Consider the following 12,713-nt stretch of genomic DNA (forward strand, 5'->3'; position numbering starts at 1 on the left):
CTCTCTCTCCCCCCTTCTTTTTATACTCTTCCCATCCCTCTCTCTAACGGAATTTCCCATCTTTTCTCTCTCTCACTCTCTCTCTCATCTTCATCTTCTTCCCTCCTAATTATTCTCCTGGATTATAACATCACCTCTACACCTCTCAGGTAAGGTCTGTGCTGGAAATATTCAGATTTCACGTAAAAATCAGCTCTCTTGTTCCATTAAATGTTTTAATCAACTTTATCATTATATATTTTCTCTTCTTTTATCAATCAAATTAGTTTTTTTTTTTTTTTTTTCAATTATTATGTCTTGTATTTGTTTTTTTAGGGTCTGGTCTCTCTCACAAATATACAGATCAGGTAATGTTTTCAAAGTGGAGTAGTAGTATATATGGAGTCTATTTCTTCCCAATTAAAAAGGGTTTCTTCCTTGATTTTATGAATATATTCCATATAAATATCTTCACATTTTCTCTCCGAGATCTTAAAAGGACATTAATTACTTCAAAAGACTTGAATTCAGTTTCTTTAGTACCCCAAAAAAATTTTCCATTTAATTTAGGTCATGGTCTAATATGATCCATAAAAAAGAAAATCCGGTGTGGGTAGAGATGCAAGGAAAAGGTTAATATTTGATCTAAAGTAGTCAAAATGCTTGTTTCTTCATATTATTGAGGGTACAACAAGAATAAATAAATACCAACTTCCCAAAATTTTAATTCTGTTAGATTTATCTATTTTTTTCTCTTTGTTTGTTTAAAATCTGCCCAATATTTCTTCACTTCATTGAAAATTAAGCTCCAAAAAATTTCCAAGGTTTGAAACTCGCTCTCTCTCGCACACACATACACACAAAGCGCAGCGCAGCACAGCACAGCACACAGCTTTACATCTTAATGACATCACACGCTTTAGGGCCAGGGAAGACATTTTGCTCTTAGGAGGCTTTTCTTCAATATTTTCTTTATTTAAGTCTGCATTTCAATGAATTTCCTACTTACTGACCTTCAAAAAAAAAAAAAAGATCCAAGAGTTTCAGAGTTTGTCTCCCCCATTCCAACATTGGAATATTGGAATCATGGAATGTGCAGAGTTTACAGTCTCTCTCTCTCTCTCTCTGCGTGGCAGCTCGATCCAAAGAAGTGTCCCTTACTTTCCGCCTCGTGGGCTTTTCCCTTTGAACGGACGCGTGCTAAATTTGCTGACGTCATCCATTTTGTTCATGTCTCTAGCTAGCTAGAGCTTTACCTAGGCTGGCTATTTTCTTTTCTTCTTTCGTCTTTTGTCCGGGACATTTTCTTGACCTTTCTCGCTTCTCGCATGAATATAAGCTAAATTTGTTCATGAGTATGTTTTATAAAATTAAATTTAAATGTTAGAACTTAGAAGTTTGAAAATTTTAAAAATTATCCACTTGTTCAATCAAATTCAAGATGGGTTACGTAGCTTCCATATACAATCATCCCAAGTCGTCCACCCAAGTATAGATGGTTGGATGGTCTTCGAGATTCGAGTTCTGCAAATTTGAGGGACTATCAGGCTTCCATCTTGGGACGAGTATGGTTTATGGTGGCATTCCTTTCTTGCTTTTTATTATTTCAAATTCAACCCAAGCTCTATGTTATTTTTTTTTTCCCTCTCTTTAGTCGATTTTTTTTTATAATTTGTTTCTAATTGTGTCCACTATAGTAGCTAACCAGGTTGACATCATTCAAGACTGCAACCAGAGCTAAAGCTTACCCAATAGAGATAAAAACATATATAAAAATAATATAAAAATACCATGATTTCATAAAGTGTGAACCCTCTCTCTCTCTCGCTCTCTCATTTTACATATTGTGAGTATGTTTTAGTTCTTGATGAATTGGTTCTACCTCCAACCATCATTAGACAACATCATGATCACATACCGCTATTTGTCTGTCTTTCAGACCTGCAAAACTTCAGAGCTGATAGCATCAAACCCAAACTCCAACTTCTCTTGACTTTCATCAAACCGTACTCTATCTTCTTTTTTATTTACTTTTCTAATCTTGTTTCACACCCACACATCATTATAAGAGACAAATATGTTTTGTTTATAACACGCGCTTATTTCCTTTGGTGAGTGTCGGGCCTCACTAATTTATGTTGATGATTGTCTTTCACAACACATGTCCCCATTTCATTTTCTGTGCTTCATCACATTCTTTTTTTTTTTTTCTTCTTCTCCTCTGACTTTTCTTCTCTATTTGTCTTTGTTATGATTTATGGATGATGGAATAAAGAGTGGTTTGTGTTGATGAATTTGATGCAGTGGTGTTGATGGACTCGATGGAACCTTCAGTCCCACCTGGTTTCAGGTTCCATCCGACGGACGAGGAGCTAGTCGGGTACTATCTAAAGAAGAAGGTTGCATCACAGAAGATCGATCTCGATGTTATCAGAGACATTGATCTTTATAGAATTGAACCATGGGATCTACAAGGTATAACAACCATACATACCATTAAATTTTTATTTTTTTAAAATCTTACTTACCTTTTTCTTTCTTTTTTTCATTAAGGATTAGAATTTATCATACTTGGGGAGAGTAACAATCTCCCAGTGTAGCTCTCTCTAATCATAAATCGAGCATGTTAGCAAAGCATTTGACGGAAAATCTAACTTGCACCGGGTAGGTATAGCAGCAAACTAGAGCCTTCCTACATGATTAGGTTGATTTCCACTTTCCAGATCTCATGGTTCTAGTCAAGCATAACAGTGCATGTTAGAATGACATTAGCTAAAAATATAACATGCGCAGTGGGTTGAGAAACCACCCCAAAGCTATATACATCAAATTCTGTTCACCTTGAACTTCTTCTATAAGGAGAAATTGAGAAGAATCAAATTCTAAAGTACTTGTAAGTGTTTTTGGTTTTAAATTTGTGATGAATAATTAGCTAGGTATATGAAATTAACTAAACTTTTCTTATTATTAATGTAAATCCTAATGTTGCAAAATTTGTGACATCAAATTCTTCTAATTGATTTTAATTTGTGATGAATAAAATTTAGTAGAATAAGCATATGTTGTATTCTTAATGAAAAAAATAAAAATAAAAAATTGATGATTTCAATATGTATCGTCGGACAGAACGGTGTCGGATCGGATATGAGGAGCAAAATGAGTGGTATTTCTTCAGTCACAAAGACAAGAAATATCCGACTGGAACTCGAACAAATAGGGCAACCATGGCTGGGTTTTGGAAGGCTACGGGGCGGGACAAAGCAGTGTATGACAAGATGAAGCTCATAGGAATGAGGAAGACGCTTGTCTTCTACAAAGGGAGGGCACCTAATGGACAGAAAAGCGATTGGATCATGCACGAATATAGGCTCGAGTCCGATGAGAATGGACCTCCCCAGGCAAGCATCTATTAGAAAAATTCATTTTCATGTTATAACTTGTTTCAATGCATTTTTTTTTTTTTTATAAGTAGCATTTCATTCAATAAGGCAAGGCCAAGTCAGTCGAGGTGACCAACCTAGCAAGTCCTTACAATGTATTAGGCCAATTAAAATATGAAAAACAATAATAAAGAATTAAATTAACTGAAACAAGGCTCTATACTTTCCATCCTCTTAATTATATCAATAAGAATGCTAAGCAAGCTTGAAACAATAATTAACAAGTCTCTCTCTTTCACTCTCTCAATCAAACTATCTATCTATAAAAGTGAAGAAGAAGAAGAAGAAGAAGAAGATATTGTACAAGGCTAGAAAAAAACTTGATTTAATTTCTACATTATTTTTCTAGCTTTTGTACAACTTTGAACAGATGTTTTCTTCCCAAGATGTATTCAAATTTCTTTCTTTTCTGACCTTTGGATATCTAGAAGAATTTGAATTCAAATTTGAATAAGAGGATGATTCCTTTTGAAGCCTGATTTCTTCTAAAGATCACTTCTTAAAAGGAATAATGTGCTTTATTTGTTTATTTATATATTTATTATTTATTATTTACTTTAAGGACTTTTTGGTTCTGTGCTTCTTTCTTCTTTCTTTTTCTGATAAATTTTGACCACCAATAGAAACTATTCACTATTTTAAAGAAGAAACAAGGAACTTTCTCCCATTCCTTCTTTCTTTGGTCAGATTCTCCCACTTCAGTTTGTAAAAACGAAATCTTTTACTTGTTTCACTTTAACACTTTTATAGAGTTTCTACTACTCTGCTACTACTTCTCAAACAAAAAGGGAGTTGTCCATTAAAGAGAAGCTTATGAGTTTTGACTTTAAGTTTAGGTTTCTTTTGAGTAGAAAATTTAGAAGAGAAGAATAATAATAAAATTTTGATTTACCTCCCTAATTAATAAGGTATATTTCAAATGTCTCCCTCTTTCTAGAAAAATAAGTGGCCTACTTAGACCTGACCAAAAGAGCCTGTATCAGCGTCTCCTATGCTTTGGGAAACTGTTCTCGTCTCTTTTATACATTAGAGATGGTGCACTTCCTCGGGCCCACTCATCCATGAAGCTTTTATCCTCCTATTTGCAGACTTACACACACACACACACACACACACACACACACACACACACACACACACACACTCATATATGATGATCTAACTTAGATGAGTGTGCCATGTGGCCCACAAAAGAGATGAGGACTAGGGTAGCTAACAAACTCCCAGTAGTATACAATTGGGAAACTGAAATTTAATTAGGGAGGTATATAAAATCTATCTCATTATTCAGGGAGGTAAATGAAACACAAACTCTCCTTTCTTCTATGTTAATTCTTATATGAGTTTCTTTGAAAATTTTATAGGAAGAAGGATGGGTTGTCTGCAGAGCATTCAAGAAAAGAACCAACACCCAAACAAGAAGCAATGAAGGGTGGGATTCAAGTTACTTCTATGATGAGCCAAGTGGCATCAGCTCCATCGTCGATCCTATAGACTATGTCCCAAGGCAGCAGCCACAGAATTTCCTATGTAAGCAGGAGATTGAAGGTGATAATTTGAATTTCTTGCATTCTGATCATTTTGTACAACTTCCTCAGCTAGAAAGCCCATCACTACCACCATTAAAGAGGCCGAGCTTCATGTCGTTGGTCTCGGAGAACATTGAAGATGAAGAGCAGATAAGAGGGTGTAAGAATGTGGAGAAAGTGACAGATTGGAGGGCCCTAGACAAGTTTGTTGCTTCTCAGTTGAGTCAAGAAGATAGATATGATGGTGAAGGGGTTTCTAACTTTGGAGATAATCATAATTCAGATATGGGGTTGCTTTTAATGCAGAGTAGTAGGGAAGAAGGGAATAAATTGAATGGGTTCTGTTCTGGTTCTGATTGTGACATTGGCATTTGCATATTTGAGAAATGAAGAGAGAGAGAGAGAGAGAGAGAGAGAGAGAGAGAGAGAGAGAGAGAGAGAGAGAGGTTCTTATTTGATGTTCTTGGGTAGGTGGAGTCTGAAGATTTATATTTTGTAAAATATAGATATAAATATATGGTTATGTGGATGAGTGAAAAGAAAAGGACAAATTCTCTCTCTCAAACACAGATAACATCCAGGAGAGATGTTATAGACTATATGTACATGATAATAATGCTCATGAGATGCACCATATGATTGCTATGGTCAGCTCTTCACATTATGAAAGTTGTGGTTCATTATATATATGTCTAAAACGTTTTATTTAGGATTGTATCATTTAAAGTTTTCTAATTGATACTTCCTCTATTATCACATGTTTGATATGTTGTTGAGGACATTTGGTCCTTTTCATATGTTTGTGTTGGAACTTTAGTCTCCAAGTTAGTGTAACTTAGCATGAGCATGTGTGTGTGTGTGTGTGAGAGAGAGAGAGAGAGAGACTGACTGGTAAAGGATTTTTTCCATTGAAGAAATATTAATGTTTCACAAATGCTAGGGTGAGTACTCAACAGTCACTTGAACGTATACCTCTTACTAAGTTAATATTTTATGCGAGAAGTTATCATGGGTCCCTGCCACCAAAACAAAAAGTGTGTTTACTACGAAGAACATATATAATTCAGTGTCAAATCAACATAAATTAATCCAAAATTCTATCTCGCACCATGCGTATAAAAGATATACAATGTCATTATTATTTTTTTATTTATATAATAAAATACAATGGTGAGTCTTACTCTAATTATAGTTGTAAGGTATAAACTTCTCATTCTATATACATTGGAGTAGGGTCTACACTACTTTATTTTATTATCTTTTTTCTTTACCAATACAATTTTATTATCTTTTTTCTCCTCCCACATCCTCTTTCAATAATATCTCTCCAATTTTATTATCTTTGCTCTTTTACTCTATTTTTCAATAATACCTCTTTAACATTACTCTCTTTCCTTTTTTACCCCATTAACCCTAAAGAGGATGCCTGTGCTATAGGCACATGCAAACTATAGTTAATTTATAAATCGGATTGCATCTCCAATTATGGAATTTGAAAAAATGATAGCCGAGAGATCCAAGAAACAAGACTCTTATGCATATGAAAATTTAAATGGTCCAATGAAAGCATGAGTTTCCATTAACAATTTTAATTGAGAGAAGAGAAAGGAAAATAAAACTTATGTCTAGAAACTGTAATCTATTGAATTAAAAATGCAATCCCCACTTTCTTGACCTTGTAATGGGTGGGACTTTGGGAAAGTTGAAGTTCCCTTTCTCTTCCTATTACTATGAAAAGTTTCATTTATTTTATTTTACATTTTAAATACACACACATACTAAGGGCAGGCATCCTCTTCGAGGAAAAGAGGTAGAAAAGGAAATGCAATAAAATTAGAGGGATGCAATTGGAGAAATGGGGGAAAAAAGTTGGAGGAATATTATTGAAAAGGGAGAAGAGGAAAGATAATATATAAAGTTAAAGGGTTATTTTTTAAATTTTGAAAAAGAAAGAGGTTAGAAAAGAAAATGTAATAAAGTTGGACAAGTATTCTTGAAAAAAAGAAAAGAGAAGAGAAAAGATAATAAAGTTAAATATTATCCTCGAGATTTATGGCAAGATTAATTCCAATTCCAATATAACAAAGAGATAAAGATTGAAAAGGGGGGGCACAATCGACCTGTCTAATTTGTTACGTAGATATATATTTTCTTTCTTTCTTTCTTTTTTTTCCTTTTCGACCTTATCATTTTTACATCGTCCAGATGTAGGTCAACCATGTTGTAAAAAACACTGAAAAAATGAACAGCATCCGGGCAGTGTTGTAAAAAATGTTATAGAAAAATTATGTCCCCAATCTTGACCCATATCTATATTACATCTTATATACAAATGCAATCACTCACATATATATATATAGGGTAAGGTTCAAGGGCCATATGAGAAAACATATGTAAAAACTTTCGTTTTTAATAAAAGTTTAAAATATGGGTTAGAAATTTTGGATTGAGCTGATTTTTTGTGAGAATGATCTCTATGATGGGAAGATCATAAAAAAAATAAATAAATCAGCCCAATCTGAAACTTCTAACCCCATTAAAAGTGATTTAGAATGTGGACCGTCGATTTTTTACCAATTTTTATCACTAATTTGTAAATCACTTTTGATGGATTTAGTAGTTTCTGATTGAGCTGATTTTTTGTGAGGATGATCTTTTCATCATAGTGACCATCCTTGCAAAAAATCAGCTCAATCCAAAACCTCTAACTCTTATTTTGAAAAACGAAAGTTTTTTCATATGTTTTCTCATATGGCCCTTGAACCGCCCCCATATATATATACCCATCGGTGATGTATGGAATTGGAGGACGAAAGTACATAAATTTTGGTTTATTTGTTTTTCCTAGGTTTGTCTAAGGCCCTTGACCTGACATGGGCCTCACTTACAGGTCCACCAAGAAGTAGTCACATATCTTGTCAGATTAACCCAAATGTGCCATGAATTTTCTATCTCAAACTTGGTCAGAATGCTGACTACATTTTTTAAACTTCAATCTGGCCCATCAGGCCCATTATTGGCTCAGTTCAATTCTTATAATTTATGGGAAGTGGTTCTTCAAACAAAACAAAAAGGTGAAAAAGGAAACCTTTGTGATCATGCTAGGCAGAAAAACATCTCGTTGTTCTTCATGGGGCCCATGTCTGGTCAAGCGTGCGTGATGTACTGCGTCCTGCCCTAGCATGCTTGCTACACGTGACCAGTTGTTAAATGCGTTTTTGGTTCACACGTTGTGAAACTAAATTTGGATAATTATATTGTTCCACCGTGTTGGATATAAAAATGTCCAACAACCAATAAACTTGTGCCATGTGCATTTTTTCATTTTGGAAAATCCCAAACTAACTTCCTACGACAATGCCCCGATGTGGTAGTTGGCCTACGAGTGAAAAGATCTATGGTTTTGTGTAAGGGTGTCAATGGGCACTCAATTACCCAATGTACCAAAAACCGATTAATCGGTTTTGGATCCACTATGAGATACCTGATTAATTTTCGGATTGGTTATGGGTAATAATTTTAAGGACCATTAAGAATCTGATCTCCACCGAGTACTTATTAGGTAAATCGATAAAAATGATATTTTATTTTTAAAAAATTATTGAAGAGTATGTGTATATTTATTATTTAGTAGTATAATTAATAGATAGTAATTAATAATTATGGAAAGATATTTCAATATCTTCTCAAACAATTAACTTAATTCTCAAGTCTCAACCCTTTCTATTTTGTAAACTTCTATCCATATTCTCTTCTCTCCTTCTCAAGTTTTAGCTTCAAAGAATAACATACTTGCACTCACATGCTTACAAGTTAGATTTTTCTAATCTTTAATCTTTTTAAAGATTAAAAAACCCTATTTCAAAGTTTAAACAATACAAACAAAAAGAAAGTCTTACTAGTCTTACTAAGTTAGTAAGGATTTCACCATTACTAAGGCTCCTTGGTCTCATTTTGTGACACAAAAAAAAACATGATCTGATGATTTAGGGTTGTAGAAGAAAAAAAATTTATGCAATTTGAAAAAAAAGTACTTTTCACCATTGAATTTTTAAAAAGTTTGGTGGAAGTTCAGTAACTGTCCATTTTCCAAATCTTGGATCAAGCCCAAAATAAAATTAAAATTAAAAAAAAATTATATGAGTTTTAGGATGAAATTTATAGGGCTATGGTGTTGGATTTCTAATGTGATAATCCATTTGAGCAAACGACCCTTAGAAATTAAGTCCAATTAATTTTTTTTAGTATTAACGGTACCCAATGGGTATTGGGTATTTGTTGTGTCAGTTATGGCTCCAAGGGTCTCATACTCGAAATCAGAATCGATATTCAAGTTTGGATCCGATTTTGGGTATACATGGAACTGACCCAAACCCGACCCATTTACACCCCTAGTTTTGTGTACTCCACCACATCATTAGTGTAGTGTCAAACGCAGTGACCTAGGAATAAGTGTAGAACGATTCTTTCATTTTTCCTTATGCCTCCGAGAAGGTAACAATCATACCAAATGTGGGACCTATGTCCTAAGTGCTGGCAACATGTTGGATAACACCCGCTTACTCAATTCATATGAGCTCCGTTCGGCTATGTGTTCATTTTTTTTTTTTTTAATTCAATTAAGAATTTAGGTAAAATTAACCATGATTATTTCATCCATTTTTTTTTTTTTTTTTTTGAACAAATGTCAAAATGTTTCATCTTCGACCCAAATATTTGTTTATCCAAGTTTAAAATGATAAATTCACAAATTACTCGACTTACCTATAGGGATGAGCCCTCTTATTAGCCACCTATAAGGATTTACTCGACTTACCTGTTACGTGTGAATTGTGGGGGTATTACATGAAATTTGGGCATCATCAAAAAGGAAAAGGAAGTATATATAGCCGACATGGATATGTGTCAAAAATTAGGGTATGAGTCGGATACGAATATCTTTTAAAATGTTGGATACATATATCTTTGATAAATTTACAAATTATCTCAACTTCTCTGGTATGCATCGTTTGTGGGTTGCATGAAACTGAGCTGTCATCTAAAAGAAAAAAAAAAAAAAAAGTGTATACATATATTGGTTAGACTCAATAACCAATGTTAGGGAGCAAAATTTTTTCCTATATGGATTAAAAGTTTCAGATTGAACTGAATTTGTGTGAATATGATCTCAATGGTGAGGAGATCATCCTCGGAAGAAAGAAAAAAAAACTCATTATGAAACTTCTAACCCAATCAAAATTGGTTTACAAATTGACGGTAAAAATTGACAATCCACATTTATTCAACTTGTACATCACTTTTGATAGGGTTAAAAAGTTTCATATTGGACTTATTTTTGAAGGAGTGATCTCCGCACCATAGGAGTGATTTTTGTTTTGCTCACAACCCTTCATCTGTTTGACATATGGCGCAGATATATATATATATATATATATATATATATATATATATATATATATAACTCGAGTTTTTTAATGAAATCTAAAAGGCAGTGGTGCTCAATTGCCAACATGATAATCCATTTAGGTCCCATGACCATTTTTAAGTTATTAAATCTCAAAACTAAAATTTGTGGGCAGAAGATATGCAGACAGGAGAAATTTTCTCTTGTTGGTCATGTCATTTGCACCATATGTCAAACAAGTATTATTTGATTTAGCAACTTTGATCACTCTCACCATAGAGATAATCCTCACAAAAATCAATCCAATCCAAAACTTTTAACCCATATTAGACAAATTTTGACTCCTATTGTTGGCTGCAGAACGGGATATATGACACGGATATCATCTCAAATTTTGGGTATGAGTCAGAAACAGATCTCTTTGATAAAATTGGATATGAATGCGCAGATACGGATACAAGTATGGATATATGCATGCTATGCAGGATCCACAGTTCCACAACTAACCTGTTTCCAACCCTAAGGATCAGCTTCAGTACCATACGAAGCCTATTTAATTTTCAATTTGGTTTGAAATTTCTTTGATAACTAGCTATGCTTGCGCTCATTTGGGCTGCAATACCAACTTTCTGTCTACGAGCTCTCAAAATTTAATAAAAATGATAAAATTACGAAAATAGTTGTTTTGTTTTGTGTGGAATTAGGTCTTTATTTGCTGTTCATGAAAATTTCCCCTAAATGAGAGACCCAAGGGTTTATTCATCAATTCTCATTTTGGAGCTACAATATAAGGGACAAGTGGCCCACAAAACTAAAAAATTAAGAGATCGGTTGGGCCTTCCTCAGTAAAAATGAGACCAGCCAAATATCCATGACAACTTTTAAAGTGTGTAATGTGGTCTTTGAAGATAGTGGAATCTCTGTGGGGGACAAATGAGAACTAAGTAGCTTACTTGAAATGCATGATGGCTATGATTGTTATCCAATCAAAAGAGGTTGGTTTTGGTCAACCAAGGTGCTCTATTGCTTGCTCAGCATGCTCTCTCTCTCTCTCTCTCTCTCTCTCTCTCATGCATGATAAAATCAGTATTTCAATCGCCAGGTGGCTTAGGAAGTGAAAGTATGTTTAAAGGGAACAAGAAAGCATGATGACTGGTATGGCTAGTAATCTATTTTTCTTTTTTTCTTTTTTGTAACAATCCAAAAACATTCTTACACTAACATTATGAATAAAAGATTTATGGATTTTTTTTTTTTTGTTTGAAAGGTAAACTTTGTTAACGATCTAACACAGTTGATGTTGAACCTCTTCTCTCTTGTATCCAACACAACTCTCTCTCTCTCTCCATCACCCAGAAGAGCAAATGCTTCACTTCAATCCTCTTCCTCACCTTCAATCACTCTCTTCTCTCCAATGTCTTTGATCTCCTCTTGTCCTTCATCAATCTCAATCTCTAATGGTTGATTTGTTTATAAGAATCTTCAAAGGTCATTGGCTCAAGCTCCAAAATTCCGTATGTCGCACCATCACTACTACAACTTGCTTGACCTCAAATCCAAATCAATTGAAAAGTCCCAAGAGAAGATGTCAAGTAACTTATCAAAGCCACCTTCCGTCATCCAATTATGGTAATCTAAATGACCTTGTAAAATACAGTCTTTTCTAATGGATTTGGATTGTAGGTAGATTTTATGCAATTGCAAAGTTTTAAGTCAACAATACCAAGAGTCCACCAAGCATTGTGCAATCACAAAAGACAGAAAATGCAACCTTCTGCATTTTCCCACCTTTCGTGGGACGGCAAACATGGGCATAGTTGGAAATCTAATTTCATTGTTTGATTGCTTCTATAGACAACACTAGGAAAAAAACATTGAGGAAAAAAAAAAGAGAAGAAGATAATGAGAGAAAGATAGATGATGCAATGATGGTGACAACAGTTGTAGACGCGGAGGGAATATGAAAATGATGAAGAAGAGAGAGAGAGAAATAGTAGTAGGGCAGTGGTTGACGATGGTGGTGACGGGCAAAAGGAAGGTGACATATGAACGTGGTTGGGAAGAAAAATAGAGGAGATTAGGCTTTTGATTTTAAGCTGAAAATTGGGGTTCCCATCAGCATAGGTGAAAAATTGAAATCCACTTTGTTCGGTAGGGTGAATTCATTTTTCTAGCTCTTTCTTCTTCTTCCTTACCACCGCCATCACCTCCGATGACCAACCTTTCTCTCTCTCCCCAAGTTCAATCAAAGAATGAACCAAATTTTCCATGGTTCTTGTGGGCGATAGTCTCCCGTCACCTGGGTATCTTGGGCTATATAAAAACCACTCTTCTTCACCTTACAAGCTAGTTTTGTGAGGA

At 34.4% G+C, this 12,713-nt stretch overlaps 1 protein-coding gene across 4 annotated transcripts; it reads left to right on the forward strand.

The window, feature by feature from the left end:
• Positions 1-5,678, forward strand: LOC147407456 (NAC domain-containing protein 37-like). 4 transcript variants are annotated; one of them, XM_086436037.1, is made up of 5 exons: positions 81-149; positions 316-347; positions 2,284-2,454; positions 3,106-3,377; positions 4,784-5,678. In XM_086436037.1, the coding sequence occupies exons 3-5, from the start codon at positions 2,292-2,294 to the stop codon at positions 5,336-5,338; spliced, it is 990 nt and encodes a 329-aa protein (XP_086292163.1). In that variant the 5' UTR covers positions 81-149; positions 316-347; positions 2,284-2,291; the 3' UTR covers positions 5,339-5,678. The 4 variants fall into 4 exon arrangements, with proteins under 4 accessions (XP_086292162.1, XP_086292165.1, XP_086292163.1 ...); XM_086436036.1 differs by lacking the exon at positions 316-347 and having other exon boundaries at positions 1-149; positions 4,784-5,677; XM_086436039.1 differs by lacking the exon at positions 316-347 and having other exon boundaries at positions 39-154.
• The last annotated feature ends 7,035 nt before the right edge of the window (positions 5,679-12,713 follow it).

The sequence above is a fragment of the Akebia trifoliata genome, chromosome 3, assembly GCF_017979445.1.
Source record: "Akebia trifoliata isolate Shusen 1 chromosome 3, ASM1797944v1, whole genome shotgun sequence".
NCBI classification, from domain to species: Eukaryota; Viridiplantae; Streptophyta; class Magnoliopsida; order Ranunculales; family Lardizabalaceae; genus Akebia; species Akebia trifoliata.